This window comes from Colias philodice, chromosome 19 (assembly GCF_061535455.1).
Source record: "Colias philodice isolate Cphi_HAF_F1 chromosome 19, ilColPhil1 Martin Lab GWU primary, whole genome shotgun sequence".
Taxonomy (NCBI): Eukaryota; Metazoa; Arthropoda; class Insecta; order Lepidoptera; family Pieridae; genus Colias; species Colias philodice.
Genome location: NC_143104.1, coordinates 10,937,473 through 10,955,830, shown reverse-complemented (window position 1 = coordinate 10,955,830; position 18,358 = coordinate 10,937,473). Strand labels below are relative to the sequence as shown.

The 18,358-nt window shown below is 31.6% G+C and overlaps 1 protein-coding gene across 1 annotated transcript in view; it reads left to right on the top strand.

Moving 5' to 3' along the window:
* The window catches only part of LOC149480186 (hemicentin-1-like), a 169,086-nt gene that overhangs the window by 140,651 nt on the left and 10,077 nt on the right, over positions 1-18,358 (top strand). The window contains exons 3-4 of the mRNA XM_089707284.1: positions 10,878-11,023; positions 15,678-15,888. Of these exons, the coding sequence (XP_089563410.1) occupies positions 10,878-11,023; positions 15,678-15,888 (357 nt within the window). The remainder of the gene's footprint in view (positions 1-10,877; positions 11,024-15,677; positions 15,889-18,358) is intronic.

Genomic DNA, 18,358 nt, shown 5'->3' with positions numbered 1-18,358 from the left:
ATTGACATACGCCGCGTTAGATCACGTGGTCTATCTAATGTCAATCCCATACATTTTTCCTTTTCTAACTTCGTTATCGTTTTTTAATTGTTACTTTGTCTACGGGCCCTTATTAGAGTTGGATATTTAATAGAAATGTATACAAAAGTTTACAATTCTTTTAAAATAATATGTTATCTTGTCTACAGTACTAAAGTAATACCAGCGAAATATTTAATTTTAATTTAAAGAGAACTACATTGAAATGTATCATAGTAGCAGCACAGTCACGTTTATGCCATATATTTAAAGAATTTATAACATTTAGACGAGCTAACACGAAATAATAACACAATATTTGAGAATACAATAACTTCTTTTAGTTTAAATTCAGACATAATATTCAACGTTAGGTATCTACTTATTATCACTATTATCTTAGCGATATTTCTATAACATAAAATTAGTTATTTTCATAACAAACGAAGCATGAAATCATGTGTTTCACAACAAATTAGCTCTCCCACAGAACCTAATTATGAAACTTTTGGTGTTGAATCTATAAATGGGATAATACTAAATTGAATTGATATTGAACCACTGAATTATCTGGTTCGTGGTAATTTAGCTTATATACGTGATCATGTGAGCGAAACATCTATATCTACTAATATACTAGATAATAATATTATAAAGCTAAAGAGTTTGTTTGTTTTAACGCGCGGAACTACTGGTCCAATTTGCAATATTATTTCGGTGATAGATAGCCCATTCATCGAGGAAAGCTATAGGCTATATATCATCACGCTAAGACCAACAGGAGCAGAACCACGCGAGAGAAACCGCGGAGCGCAACTAGTTATAGGATATGATTGAGGTGGCATTTGGAGACTATGTATCGGGGAATAACTATCTGACTGACCTGTGATCTTTGTATTATATTTGTAGTGTAATACTGTTGGATTTTAGTAAAATTTGGTTGAAATTCGTGGAACAAGCATCGTTAAGAGAAGGAGGATTGGTATGGAATCAATATTCTTAGAACTGTTAATTAATTATTGATACGGGAAAACGTTATCGGTGAGAAAATATATTATTTACGCTTCATGTATTTATAATAGAAAGGTTTTCACTTATTTCTGTTACAGAAATTTAGTTATAATAGAAAATATTTTGAGACTATTCTTAACTTGATTATAATAAAAATACAGAAAACAATATTCTCAGGAATTTCTTTAATTACATAATATTTGATTCGAATTTTTCAACCAACACGAAGAGAATATAAGAACATAATTATTTTCTTGCTAAAACAAGTCTAAAAACATGCAATTTAAAATTAATAGTGTACGGAACCAAAAACAAAGGCTCCATCCTTATTTCCTCAAGCAGCCCCGAACTCGAGATCCCGCTTTTTAATATTTGAAATGAGTTTTTTCTTTGAATTTATTTACTTGTAACTTGAGAACCTTTTTAAAGGTTAATTTTCGACCGATGTTTGCGGAGGATGTATTTATTCAGGCATGGCTAGTTGGGGTCTTCTTGAATTATGTTAAATATGTTTATTAGGTTTTTATCCTTTGGGTCCTTATCGTTCTACGAATTGATAGTCGCGTTTAGATGGTTAATTTAATTTAATTTCATCAGATTATTTGCAAAAAGTTGCAATAATATCGGCAGACAAACCGACGCCAAAAAAGCATAGAATATTAAATTCATAATCGTAAAACAACACAATAATGTCAACTAAATACGCCATAAAGTAGATATAAAATGTTTATTCAGAAAGTTTCGGTGATAACTGCGCGGGTCAGAGAACAAAAGTAGTGGACATGGGAAGGGATGGCAAATTATGCCACTAGATACCGGAATGGCGACATTTTTATACTCTTTGAAACTGTAGTTACGTGCTCTATGTTTATCGGCCATTGCGGTTTATATGTTAATGAGGTTTGGTATGTTTGTGTGACAATTAAAATTTTGGTAGATTTTACTTCTGAATAAATTCATTACCTGGAAAATATTTGAAACATAATTCAGTAATTAATCTCCATCGCATCACATAGAAAATAACATCCCAAATATAATGACGCTGCAAAAAACGTTACAGGTAAATCGACAGATACGTCAATCTTACAAGTTAGACCCCTCTTTATTAGTTGGTACCTAGTTAAAAAAAGTTTTAATCATCCCGAAATTATCGAATGCAGACACATTCAAAATAAATGGCTGTTAAAAAGCGCTCGCCATGATTTGAGCTGAAATTTAAAAATTTAAAGTTTCAAGTACTCCAGTTTTCCTTAACGATACTCGAGCAATAATTGCTTCAGAACATAAAACAAATCATTGTATAACAAGTGCTAACGAGCTGCCGTTAAAGTGCAAAACAAGGATTCCATCGAAACGCCCGGAGTTGCGAAAAAACTTGCAAGCTCTCGACGGGTGAACTTGACTAATGATTGTTGCATTATACAAGTTTATTGTTAATAAGGTTAACTTTGCCAAGTTACTGGGTCCTACTGGGCTATTTATTATGCAAACTGGGTGCTGCGGTTGAAAACACATTAATTCATTTTTTTATATTTTCAGTATCCGCACGTTTAAAAATACGACCGTTAAACAATATACGAGTATCTAAATGAACATTACGTAATAACTGTGGTAAATCTGTTGTTCAAATTAATTTATTTTTACATTCTTAAAACATTATTATTGTTTCAATCAAATAATTGCTTGTAATTCTATGTAATCCCGAAGAAACTATTTATTAAGTAAATAATGTATAGGTTTATCTTAGAAAATATACGAGAACCTCGTGTATTATAATAACAAATACAATAAGGATATGACTATTGAGGTCAAACGAAACTGAAGCAAAGGGCAAGCTCTCGGAGAATAATATAAATTGAGTTACAAGTAATAGATTCAGGGCAAAGCCAGGCTTAATCGATTACGGCAAGTTTATCTGGCTTAATTTCGGCTCATGAGATCCCACTTGGTATTATGTTTACGTTAAGCCTAGGCGTTATTAATTAAGACGATTATGTCTAACGACCGCTACATGAATTCTGTTTTTCATTATAATACGCGAAATACAAGGAATTAATAATTGTCAAGTTATATTGCGGTGTACTAATTTGTTTCAGTCTTTTTGGTGTAGTATTTATTTATTTTATTTGTATTTTAAATATATAGTTATAAAATATGTAGCTTCGCTATTGGATGTATCATTCGATTTTCTTAGCTGTGTAAAACATTTTTACAGTAATAAATAGGAGATACTATTACATTTACTAAAGCTTTAATAAATCACCGTTTCCATTAAACGAACGACAAGAAATTCAACATGGCGTGAATAAATAAAAATTCTAGCTTCAAAACATGATGGCATGCGATAAAAATGTTGTAGAAATTTCGAGTACATTATAAGTTATTTATAAAATCAGGAGCTAATCGTGTCAGATGCTATAAGTGCCGGCCCATTAGTTGTTAATGGCCCTAAATTAAGTTATACACAATTTGAAGAGGGTTGTTTTGCTTTGAAATTATTTGAAGAATTGATTACAGCTTTTTTCTTGCATGTTGCTGATGTGATTGAATTTTTGACGTAGAACTAAGTGTCTTGGAGGGTATCTTTTAGTTGATTTTCTTGTGTATTATACGTGCACGATATTCATCATAAGAATTTAAGTAATAAAAGTTGCTTTGTATACAATAAGTAGATATTGGAATAATTAAACGCGATTAATAGACAAAATTATGTTAATAGAGCAGAATATATTATTATATTTAAATCACTTAGAATATATTATTACAAAACGTCGCGTTATGTTTTGTCGTTTGTAAAGCACATAATGTAATGTATTACAACTGCCATGTAAAACACAAGTCTGTTTTCATATTAAATGAGCGATAAATGGATTTTTTTAGGAATTAAAGTACCTACTGTGATTTATTTAGAGTTGGATAGGAAACTTTTAAAGCAATGTTATCAATGGAAAATTTTATTAAATTTCCCGGCCTTGGATCTATCTCCGGAACATTTTTTCAGAATTCTTTGATTTTTATAAAACTTGCTCAGAATTATGGGCTATTTTTATCACAGAACTAGTTCATAAGGCTCAATAACGAGAAAAACTACCCGTGCTTTCATCGGTCAGGGTTATCGTATGTTTTATCATGATACTAAGAAAACTGAGGGCCACTTTTGTAAATAAATACATATATAGGATAAATTCCTCTTTTTCACGAATTAATAAACATGTTATTTTTCCAATGAGAATATTTAACCGACTTTTTAAGTTGTTCGTTACACGCACGCGAGTATTTCCATAACTACACTTTGGTACCACAGCTATAATTACACTATCATGTTTCATAAAATCTATTCAGTATCAAGCGTGATTGAGTAACAAACATCCAAACTTTCGTTTTTATACTATTAGTACTTTAAGTAAGAATAGATGGATTACTCAATGCAAATAAATCAACACCAAAACTGATTCAACACTTGTTAAACATCCTATTGGCTATATTTTTATTGTGTAAATAGTTAAAATTGCGTCAGTTATTTGTCACCAAACGTCATTTATAAACATTCCCCCAATTCGGAGAGGCAACAAGCATATCGCCGTATATCCAACGCAGGCGACGAACCGCGTGACAAATGACAAGGAATACAGATAAAATAACGGGATAAAAAACTATTTAGGACCTTTATTGGCTATAAAGATGCCCCTTGTTTATAGTTTCCGAGGGTCCGCTGTGATTAACTCTGTTTGAGAGAAGTTAATTTGAAGTTGGGAAATATTACCCAATGCGGAGTTCCGACCGAACTGCGGTGGGAGGGTCAAGTTTGTATGGATTTGGGCAAAACTATCTGGTTTCTTATTCTTTAATTATAAATAGGTTGTAAATTTATGTAGAGTTTGTTCTAGAGAAAGTTTATACCTTCTATTTTCACTTGTAGATATTGTCTTTTAAGTTTCAAACTATGATTAATATTATGTGATTGGTTTTTTTTGCGACTACACAATACACGTCATGCAGATTGTTAAATAAATACTGCTACTTGCTATGGGCAGATATATGATTAGCTTTATTATTTACAAAATGTCCTGATAAAGTTAATATAATAAGCGTGCGTCGCGTACAATAAAAATCTCACATCTCAATCATTTGATTGAGAATATTTATTCTCCACGAATCATTCGAGCATAAATAAATTGCAGGCACTCAAACAGATTAGCAGATATGAAATCACTCAGCCAATGTTCGGAGCCATTACGCTAAATTTATAGTAGTTTGAAGCTGGGCAAAGCTATTGTCCACTAAGACACTTTTGTGAGCACTTCCCTGCGTGATGGCCGTAAATTATAGTTCAATGAATATTGCTTTGGGTAAGTGATGGCCATTTTGTATTTTTATTTGAGTGACTGTGTAGCTGTAAGTAGTTGGTTATTGTGAATGTAAATCAGATAAGATTTAAAAATGTATAGAATTATTTTTTAAAGATTTAGTGACAAAGCAATTTTTTATAATTTATGTAGAGTTCGTTCTAGAGAAAGTTTATACCTTCTATTTATTTATACCATCAGTTTTTTTTCTTCTTCTGTATTTATATTTATAGTAGAGGCCTCATCAATTGATGAATAAAGGGCTTTATGCTCTTCAATACATTGCCACAAATACACAGCATACCTAAAACTTGATGTAACCAAATAGACATATCGTATCAAAATCTTCACATAAACAGCTTCCACATAAAAATAACATGGATCCTACATTTAATAGAACACATATAAACAAGAAAATCTGTTACCTTAAACTTGTAACTTATCAAATTTATGTTCGCCTCGCATAACGGTACAGTGACGCAATCTGGAGTTATTACTGCTTTACGACTGCTTCGTGCAATAACCGCTGTTTAGTGACATGACGTCATAACCTCGTACAGATTATATTTTAGCTAATATGAAGGAATCAGAGCGAGATTTGATATACGTTTGTGGTAGTGGATTCGAATATAAATGTTTAAGAAAATTATGTGACATTTCTGTTATTTTTCAATATTGCCTATAAAGGATACATACTTAGACAGTACAGAATTATTTCACACAATATAACGATTAAAGAAGTCGTGTAGCATTGTTATAATCTATTTGTATTGCCATAAAATACAGAAAATATTTTATCGAAATATGTGTAAGAAAAATACGTATGCATTACATGAGGTTATTAATTAATATGGAGTTCTAAATTAAATGTTATTGTTATAAAGTCTCAGTATTAAAATAATGATACTACTTCATAATATAAATATAATATTTATATATATACTAATTACCTATATTAAATACAAACTTGTAACACAATGTTACTAAGTCAAACTAGCGAAATCAAGACTAGACACTACGACCATGTTTCAGAGTTGGATTTTCCGAGCCCTTCATAATAATATTATTTCAATCCTAATTCAATTTCGTTTCGGAGAAGATTTACTTCATAATTATGATGTTTGTAAAGCAATGTTTAAACTTGATTTAAACGGACACGTTTTTATTGAAATACCTGGAAAAGCTTAACTATATTAATACTTATTAAACTATAATATATTTTATACCTCGTAAGTCGTAAGTGTGAGCGAAAACAAACTTAAATAATAAATGTTTTATTTCAAACAATATAGCAACAGTGCTTATTTTATCGTTAGTTTATTTATGTGTATTCGTTTTTGTGATTTATTTTACCAGTCACTCCAGTAAAATATGTCGCATGCTTTGCATTCTCTTACTAAAAAGAATAGAACAATTTGGATCACAATTATGTCAACCAAAACATTAATGTTTCTGGAATTATTCTAAACTTAAAAATATATATTATTATTCTTAACTTTATAGAAATCAAGAATTCCACCCATATTAACCTTTATTCAGTTTTCAATGAGTCTGGTGTCAAAGCAAACATAAGGCTATTGACTGAAATTGCTTTTTTCCTGGAATATTCGAGATTTTTCTAGATTCCTGCATGGAGCTGTCTTTATTGCTTCAAGTATTCACTTCTGGAGAATACAGAGGGCGAAATGAAAAATGCAGTGGTCAGGTGTGATCAGCATTTTATAGAATGGCAACTGTGACTTCAAGAAGGGACAAAGGGTCGGGAATATGAACACTAACATTAAATCACGGTTTATAAAAGAAAAGTACGATATTTCAGCATTTAAAATGGAAGTTATTGAATGACAATATATCTATCTATAAATGTAAATAACCACTGTTCTACTGTTTATTATCAAAATAAATAAAAAAATGGTATCGTTTTTATAATACAGATAGAATGCATCGAACTAAACCAATGAAAACTGTTTAATATTAAAATATGTACTCCACATTTCTATTAATATAAAAGAATATGTTGTTTCCTGTTTAGGTTATTGTAGTGGAGTGTATGCAAAATAACATCAAAAGATTTCATTCAATAAAACATGAAAGTGAGCTCGGAATATATTCATTTCTGTAGCCATAACAAAGCGTTGAGAAACTTTTGGGGGTGGGAAAAAATCTCGGGTATGCGGCTCACGCTTGGCATATTTGGCGACATTCGGGTCACGTGCTGAGCCACGGACAACATTGCATATTTATTTATATATTTATTTCAGAATGTCGCATTTATACTTCGTGTTTGGATTTTGGTAATTGTATAATATGTTTTTGTTATGTCTTCTCGTTTTAAGAACTGTTAAGAATCGTATTGAATTCTTGAATTAATTTGAATGTGAACATTATATGTATTTATACAAGAAACATTATATTTTTACAAGATTTGTTTTATCTGGATTTGCTCCATACCATTTACATATTATTAGGTATGTTTATAAAACCTTAGTCTAATTACATAATTTGCAAATAATCTATTAAAACATCTTAACATATTAAAAATATGTTACAGTACAGTAATAAAACCAGGCATATCACACAATGTCTATAACATTACTAGCACATATTATTGTTTTCGAAAGTATGTGACGTAAAATGCAGGCTATGAACACTATGAAACTATTCAGTATTGGTGACATTCTAGACAGCTGTATCGAAAAGCGATTTATGTGCCAATACCTGAAAAAACAAATACCTTTTTTTATAGTTTATGAAATAACCCAGGTTTATTTGGCAGCGTATGGAGAGGTTTTATTGATAGTCTATTTTTTTAAGTAAAAGGTTAAATTTGACTATGTGTAGGAATGATCTTTACATCTCTGACTAATAATAATACGTGGGTGCAATATGAATGATGACTGACTTTTTCGTTTTACTACTACTCACTTTATGTGTATCACATTATGCTTAAAAGTAGGTAGGTATATTGTGTTTTTCTACTCTACATTAAATGCTTAATGGCGCGAAACATTGATACAGTTCATCATACCTAGTTGAACATCACTACATAGTATATAACAAAATCGCTTTCTCTGTCCCTATATATGCTTAAATCTTTAAAACTACACAACGGATTTTGATGCAGTTTGGTTTAGAGTCATTCTCGAGGAAGATTTTAGTATATAATTTATTAGGTTTTGAACAAAGCGGGCGAAGCCGCGGGCGGAAAGCCTATATGAGTATATGATGCATTCTATATGAGTACATGTTTAAAATGTACTCATTTCCATATAGAGTTACAAAGGTATAGTAACAATTACATATAACTGAAAGGTAAGTTAAGACACATTCACGTCGTCATATTAGAGAGAAGCTTTGTGCCGTGTGAGATGCACGAGAGACAATAGCGACCTCACAAAGCGGGCCATTCCGTGGCACTGTGGGGCCATGAATAGAGCGATATTAAATTTGCGCCCAATATAATATGTAGGTGTATAAGTTACTTCATATGGTGTAGAGTTGTATAGGAAGCTGAATTGATAGTAGTAGTCTTCATTTTCCGCCTAACCTCACGATGATCACGTATGCTTTCAGGCATACGTGATCTAGGTTTATAGGAAACTGAATAGATATCTTTTGTAAATTTTGGGGTTGTCTCATCGTCATAGTCTTTTTTGAATTATCTGCCCAATTCTGATGCATCTCTTATGTACATGTACACTGCAGTATGTAGGGAATGGGTACAGGGATGGCCTGGTGTAATTGAATATCTCATAATAATAATTTTCTACTCATAGTGTTTTGTGACTGAAAGTCATACGGACAATTACGTTGAAATTTCTTGCGCTTATGCAGGTGACTAAAAATAATTAAAAATGCATAAAAAGTCCATAAGAAGCTTGAAAGGCACAATTCCAATTCAAAAGCTCATTAATTGCACTAAAATAGATTAAATCAATTAAAATAATCTAGATACAAAGGGATAAACAGGTACCAGCATTTCAAAGAAACTATAATACCAGCACACGTGCAAAACTCAGAAACACGTGCAACTTTTTAATTAAGAAGTCGATAGGACAAAAGATCTAAAGAGAATTAAAGACAACCCGCTGGCGCGTTAATTTATTATCCTTGTATCGGGGCTCCACGCGGTTCGCTGTCATAAGAGTACGGTTTCTTATTTCCGCTCTGAGGCGTGACGTCACGACACGTTTCCGCCGCTGATAACCGAGACATGACGTCGGGCTTAGCGACAGCACTGGGCGTTTGTGGGACTTTCGGCGTTTTTGCTGTTGACATGACGGTGGAATTAATGTGGGCTTTTTGCTTAGATATGTTCTAGTTTTAAAGGTCATGTTGAAGAGAATGAATTTTTAATTTGTTTTCAATAGCTTTGTAAAATTGGAGTAAGACACGAGTTAGATGACGATGTCGTCAAAGTCAATTATTATAAAGATTGTAATGTAATATTTAACAAATAACGAACGTTGGACTGTAGATAATATTACTTAGTAATTTATAGTTCGGGATTGATTATGGTTTTCATCTGTAGGTTTACACATTATTGTATTATAGCTTATAGCTACCTGATTTATCAACAAATGTTAATTTTATAAGACGTGGAGTGCAATTAGATACAAAACATGTATTTTAGAATTATAAATATACATTTTAGCCTTTTCTTTTTTTTAGCCTTTTAGTATTTTCTTATTTTTAATGCCTCTCCCAGACAAAACAAAAGTATTTCGAGCCTAAACTTTCAATCTTTAATTTTCTTATAACAAACAAATATGTATTCAATTCGGCGAGATGTTTCAAGTGATTTCTAGTACTTTAGTTTCGGTAAGCCTCGTTCAGAATTTTAATCGTGTTTTCTCTTTTATATAATTTCGTTTATTTTCGATCTTGTTAGGTTTTATTTATTTATGCATGGAGTGTCAGTGGCCGACCGCAAGTCCTCTAACTTCAAAGTTTATTGGCTATCAAATACGTGATTGAAATATAATTTTTATATCGAATAGATTCAGTTTGTTGTTTTTGAAAATGTCCTAAGCTGGCTTTTGTTTTGCAAAATAAATATTTTTTTATTATTTATTTGTTAATGAATTTACACCGAGTTTTAAGAATACACCTGGTATCGTAAGATTTACATAAAACGTTGAATAATTATTATTATATAGGTCTATAATTACCATCTGTATTGATAAATTATTTAAGAATTTTTTGGGTTTAATTTTTTTACCAATAGATAACATAAATAAAACTCTCTTAGTGTTTATATTATATGTATTATAGTCTTTATCTTTGAAATGAAAATTAAAATGATTTACAATATGTATTTATTGTAACAATGGCTCTATGTTTAGAGTCTGGTATTACAAATTGCTATTAAATAGTTTATTTTGGTAGTTGAAATATACTTCAAAATAACATAACTTAAATAAATTATTATAAAAAGGTCATAAATAAAACACACCATTTTGCAAAATACATTATAATATTTAATTCCCCTTTATTTTTCAGGCGTCGGCGTCCTCTCGGGTGTGAACGGTGGGGGGGACCGGGTGGAGCGGCCATACTTCGACGACGTGTCTCCCAGAAATGTGTCTGCTGTCGTGGGGCAGTCTGCTGTGCTCCGGTGCCGCGCGAAACATATAGGGAATAGAACTGTAAGTTAATTACATGTTTTTTTAAGCTATTATCTAGAAAATATAAAAAGATCTAATTGGTGAGATCGTCACAGAACTTAATTGATCACGTATTCCTATGAAACATAAATTTTTACGCAATGTTAATCGAAAACAATGGTATCTTAAATTATACTATTATGAATTATGTATTAGGAATGAAACTTTTAGATAAGTAAACATGAAAACATGCATAATTAAAGACGAGAAAGAGAACACACATAAAAAAGTCGAAGTCGCTTCAATTCGATTTCCATTTACATTTTACGTAGGTACATATTATATACTTTTCATAGCGTTTCCTAAACTACTAAAAACAATTAGTCAACTAACTTTACGGCTAACACAAATTAATGTTATTATTTAAATGTAACAAATGGCATAATTCTCCCAAACACTTGGAAATGATCTTATCACGGTGCAAATCTCGTCTCCCGCTCGTGTCATCTGTTTCGCCACTGCAGCGAGACATGCAGATAGATGGCCCCAGTTTATCAAGCCGGCTGCGGTCGTCTTGCCGATTTTATGGAGCCTTTAATCAATTTAAGCTGACCTATAAATTGTGGCCATTGTGCCATCAATGCCTACAGATATCTAAACTTAATTGTGTAGATTTGATTAGTTTTGTGATGTATTGGAACATTGGATTTAAACCTGGAGAGAAGAGAATTAATAATGGATGGTTCGTTATTATTTATAGTCGAAGATTATTGAGTTGTTGTATATTTTAATGAGAATTCTTTGCCCAAGGAACATAGCACTAAACAGTGCATTACGATAGGAGAATTCTAATAGTAAATTTTTGAACTTATTGGTCACGAGCAAACGAACAATACAACCGTTACTATTTACAATATTCGTTGTGTAAATATGCAAACTATGCATAACAATAACACCCACACAAAGGGTCAACGAAAATTGTCACATACGAATACTTCTTGACTCCGATACACGTTGTCATCAAGGAACAATTTTGCAAGGACATTTTGAGTGTCAGTTGATATTATACGGGTGTTGATCCCTTATCCATTAATATGCTGGCCACTGAAGCGGCTCTGAGGGCGGTTCGACAGTGAAAAATGATGCCGTGGTCTGCAGGTGGTGATAAGCTCGCAGGCGTTTGCATGTAAGAAAGTGTGATGAAAGAATTGTGAGATTTGGTTAGTTTTCTTAGTATTGTATGAAAATGTTATTGAAGTTCAAGATGTTAAGAGTTTGTTTATAGCTGCTAATGTATGTCAGAATGATTGTAATTATTGTGGTAGGTAACTATTTAAATATTGTATGCTATGTAACAAATAAAACAATATGTATTCAGTTATCCCTATAACAATACTAATACCTAGGGAGGTACAATTTATTATCTTATAAATTATATCACAAAAAAGCTAGTTACAAAGTATTCTCATTAATAAACGATCTTTAGTGATTTAAGTTTTGGTATATAAAAGTAATTTTCACAAGATAAGAATACGCAATAGGCCGCACTTCACAAAGTAAACAAAGTAAGATAATACATAAATTACATTAAAATTAATTTAGCTCCGTCCCGCTCCGGGCCCTATATTTCAATTTAAGTTGGAGCCAAAAACTTTCACTGATGGCTAAGAAAATAATAAACGGTCAAGGTTTTGAATACAAAAAGCAGATACACTTTATATTATGAATGAATGAATGAAATGAATGAAAATGAATGAAAAATACTTTATTGTACACCAGATATGATACATTTTATAAACTTAACAATAAATTAATCAATGTACAGTAGGCGGCCTTATCGCTGGCAGCGATCTCTACCAGGCAACCCAAAATACATAATGTACCTTATATTTTGTAAAAAGTGTTCAATTTCAAATGAGATGAATGATGAGTTTTAAATAATATTTTAGTACATTATTGATGACTTGATCGGCGATAAGAAATCCCGATAGAGTTGAAGAAAAGAGCTTTGGTTCAAGCTCCAATATGATTGAACTTCTGTTGTTCTAATCTATAATAAATGGATACGTACTTTAAAATAAAAACTGAAAAAATCTTTCGAATAAAATATGCTTAGTACCCTTTTTTCCAGTTTTTCAATATCTTATTATCTGTTATATGTTTAAACATGCAGAATAGTACAAGCTTTATATAATATTCAAAGGCTTAAGTTTTCTGCATTTATTACTCAAGATTATGTCAGTACAAATGTGGAGACGAATTCGTCACTTTTTTAGGGAAATGTGAAAAATCGTAATCATTACAATAATGGGCGTGGTGCGTTAACCTAAATGTAAGGGGGGTTATAACCCCCATCTTACCAACTCCCTTTAGCAAATTACATCACGTATACAACTAATTGTCGCAAATGCCTATGTATGACGTGTGTCGCTTCTCATTAGGCGAGAAATGTTCTTGCTTGTATCAAAAAATAATACATTTCGAGTGATTTTGTATGTAATTACGTAATCTCATAAACCGACAATCCTGAAGCCTTATCTCAAAGAATTTCTCGAGTCGCACTCAATCTTTAAATGCAGCCTTAAAAAGTCGCTTAGCTTTATTATTTTAAAGGCTGTAAAGTTCCCCCATTTTCTTAATTACGACTCCAAGCTTACTCTAATTACATACAAAACAAAAAGTGGACAAAGGAATGAATTTATTCTTGAATTTCTCTGAACCGCCGAATTAAAAAATATCATTTGGCGTTTATTTTTAATGTAATTTTAATCAAGAGGCTTGGTGTGGCTTTTGAACAAGTGGATGATAATTGTTTTATAGACGGTTAATATGTTAATGTGTATTTTGGTTACTTCAATTGTTTTTCTTTAATAATATTTTAATACAAATATTGTAGACAATATACCAGTAAACTTTTCTGTTATTTTGTGATCATTAATGTGAGCACAGACTAATAATAATATACTACGATGTGAGTAATAACTCATTTATAACTCTATGTCATCGAAAGGAAATGGCTTCCATTGCATAGGAAATGAATAGCTCATAAACTAGCTGCCAATCGGGAACGTTTTTATTTCGTAAATAAATATTAATAACTATATCGACTATATTGATATTTTGAAATTGAATAACAGATGATGATCGGTTAGAGATTGCAGGAAATAATACCATTCTTTAAAGTTCTATAGTTTAAAAGAAATATAATTTAAACAGTTAAATGAAATATCGCTTAATTGTGTTAATGCTTTCATTATTGTTCAACAATTAATTACATCGTTAATTTTATACAATTTACAATTTGCTCAGTAATAATTTTAAATAATTTGGAAAATCCAAAAGTGCACGCCTCTAATTTTTTTTAAATAATTATTTATTAATTATTATTTTTGTTTATTTAATAACAATTAAACCACATCGAATCAGACCCTGAAAAATGAAAGGGTTCTATTCCTGAGCATACTCAAGCGTAAGAGAAAAAAAAAGACTCGATTAGTAAAGTATTTCGGTCGCTATCGTGTTAACAAGAAAAAGGATCCGCACATACAGACACACGGACGTCCAAGACAGAACTTTTTTAAACTGTTTTTTAACTAGTTTAAATAACAAAAATGACATCAAAAATATCATGAATGTTAAAAATAGTGTTTTTTCTTAATATGTGTGTGTATGTATTATCTTACAAGTGCAATGTATGATACATAAAGACATTTTAAGTTTGAAAAATCAGATGTTTTGCGCGAAGTGACAGTAGTACCCACCTCAACGCTTCGCTTATGAGGCGTGCAATTACCTACTTTTAAAATTACTATAATATGATAATACACTTAAGGGGGCGCATAAAGCAAAATAACCAATCTTCTATTAGATGATACGTGTAATATGCAAGACCAAATCTAAAAAATAAAATATATATCAAACTAGATGATATGTTCAACGATTCTGTTTAATCAAAAACATAAAATATTAAAATTTTTTCGATAAAAAAAAATCACCAAGTTAGCTCTAATTTTCACACTTTTACGTTTTCTACTTGACATGGTAATACTTATTATGATTTTTTTTTCATAAACAATTATATAAAAACATTTGCAAGATATTTGTCAGAGCATTTTGTTTAATTACTTTTAGTTTTGGTTTTATCTGCGATAAACCACTTTTATCGTGACATTATCACGAGAAAAAAAGAGCGCCAAAAGTGGTTTATCGCAGATAAAACCAAAACTAAAAGTAATTACACAAAATGCTCTGACAAATATCTTGCAAATGTTTTAATATAATTGTTTATGAAAAAAAAATCATAATAAGTATTACCATGTCAAGTAGAAAACGTAAAAGTGTGAAAATTAGAGCTAACTTGGTGATTTTTTTTTTATCGAGTAAATTTTAATATTTTATGTTTTTGATTAAACAGAATCATTGAACATATCATCTAGTTTGATATATATTTTATTTTTTAGATTTGGTCTTGCATATTACACGTATCATCTAATAGAAGATTGGTTATTTTGCTTTATGCGCCCCCTTAACAATGATTTACTTTATAAATACTGTTTTATTATTGTATTGTTAATAAACACACTTATTCATAAAAAATTAAACCTCTATTTTACATGCTTTAGAATTCTATAAAAATTACACCACAGATTCAAATTGTAAGCTGTCTCCATATTATAAATTCCTCATACTCTCCTAGGTTTCCTGGATGAGGAAGCGGGACCTCCACATCCTGACCTCCCACATCTTCACGTACACAGGAGACGCGAGGTTCAGCGTGCTACACCCAGAGCCCTCTGACGACTGGGATCTGAAGATAGACTACGTTCAGCCTAGAGACGCTGGTGTGTACGAGTGCCAGATAAACACAGAACCGAAGATTAACATGGCCGTTGTGTTGAATGTTGAAGGTAATTAATTATTACCTAATGGTAGTAAGTATTGTTTAAAGTAGACACAAGTAGTCGCAACACATTTCAAAATTCAACCATTTATTTCGTTTATTCCGTATTTTGGCGCCAATTTTGAATAGATTTTTACGTAGATAGTTAAGTCAAGGATTTTCTTTGAAATGAAAACGTTTAGATTAAGCTAGAGATTATCTATTTTACATATGAACATTATTTTTCACCAAATCCAGTCATTTCTATCTTATAAACAATAAAAGCTTATTAAGCACTAGTTTTCCACCCGGGGCTTCACCCACTTGATCTAAAAGTCAACAAATAATAGGTACTTCAACATTAATTCTCTTGAAGCACTCTATCTATTAAAAAAATCATATCAAAATTCGTTGCGTAGTTTTAAAGATCTAAGCATACATACGGGAACTGACTTTGTTTTCTATAGTATGTAGTAATAAAATAAAAACATAACATAATAAAAACATCATTAAAAAAGGATATAATATGCTACACATGAAAATAATTCAAATACCTGACTGAAAATCGGCAATATCTAAAACATTAATAAGAACTAATTTGAACTAATGCTTTCCGCGTTAACACGAGTCGAACTTGGTCCAATATTGAACACGTAACCAATACGTGACACTGCGGAATTAATGGCGGATATCTCTTATGAAATATTTGTTTTATGTTGTTTGGTTGAACTGCACGTGTGTAAGGATTGTTGACAGGATAATATTAAAACAATACTGCAAGGCAAATTATTTCAGTAAGTATTCAGTATTAATGTATCTAAATTTCCTGAAAAAGCAAGTTATAGTTAATATTAGAAAAACATTTAATTCATCATACTGAACGATATCCCAAATAAGGTAACCTATTAAAAACTCGAATTTCTATTACCCGAATCTTAAAACCCCGAAAACGGTTGTTAGAACTTTTAAAAGACAGATGTAATGAATGACAAATTTTTAAAATTCCTTTTTTAATTTCCCAGATGAATCAATTTCCAGATGCACCAAAACCAGATTTTTAAAAAGTATTTTACTGTTTCCCGTATTCTCATAATACAGATCTCATTATACCAGATTCTCTAAATACTTTTTTTTGTTTTCCATCGTACCATTTTCCAAATAAACTATTGCCAAATTTTCATAATCTTTTTATTTGGTTCCCATATAATCGTATAACAGATAAACTATTGCCAGATTTTCATAATCTTTTTATTTGATTTCCATACAATCGTGATTATACCTTTACTATCGACTGAAAATAAACATTGTCAGTAAGTAAATTTATTGTTTTACTTGTCCATTACAGACCGGTTTTAGTGTCAAAATCGACTCAGTAGGTTAGGTTTGAACTACGACCCCCACGCTAGAACTGACTCGCTATTAACAGAAAGGTTTAAGTATCAAATTCGACTCAGTAGGTTAGGTTAGGTTTGAACTGTGACCCCCCATGCACGAGCCGAGCGAGCGAAGCGAGCGTGCCGCGGCAGCGGCCGGCGAGTGCCAGAACCGACTCGTTATTGTTTTACTTGCCCATTACAGAAAGGTTTAAGTGTCAAATTCGACTCAGTAGGTTAGGTTAGGTTTGAACTGTGACCCCCCATGCACGAGCCGAGCGAGCGAAGCGAGCGTGCCGCGGCAGCGGCCGGCGAGTGCCAGAACCGACTCGCTATTGTTTTACTTGCCCATTACAGAAAGGTTAAAGTGTTAAAATCTATTCAGAAGGTTAGGTTAGGTTCGTGCTGCGTCCCCCTGGAAGGATTATGTTTTGCTGGATATCGTTTATTTGAATTTAAAAAATCTGGACATTGTTTGTCTGGATATCAATTAACTGTATTTCAAAAATTTGCGTTTTAAAAATCTGGCTTTCGTGCATATGGATTACGGTCATCTGGATTTTGTGCATTTAGATTTCGTATGTCTGGAACTCATTCGTCTGGATTGTTAAACGTCGTACAAATAAAGAAATGGGCAAATGAAATTCGGAGTTGCGATTATATGGCAAACAAAACTTCGAAATTTTAAAATTCGGGGTTATGAAAAAATGTCCAAACGTTTTCTGGATTATGATATTCGGAATATTAAAATTCGAGATTAAGATAGGTAACCCCCAAATAAAAATACAACGCAACAACAATAATTGGTAACAAGAAAGATAAATCTACGTAAATAACATAGTTATTTAGAATCTGTATTTCGATTTATTCTAAGCACATGCCAACGTCAATCATTTCCAAGTAATTTCTTCCATTCAAGTCCTTTACATATAAAAAGTAGGATAACAAATTCTAATACTATTAATAAATAAGACTATAAAAATACATCTTCATTGCATAAACCTTTCGGTTAACATCCACTGCAGGTATAAAATCGGAACATTCATTAACCGGAATCCGAGACGTGACTCGAAACTCTCAAGGAGCTATTTATTTGGCCTCACTCGTGAAAAGTGGGCAAGATGT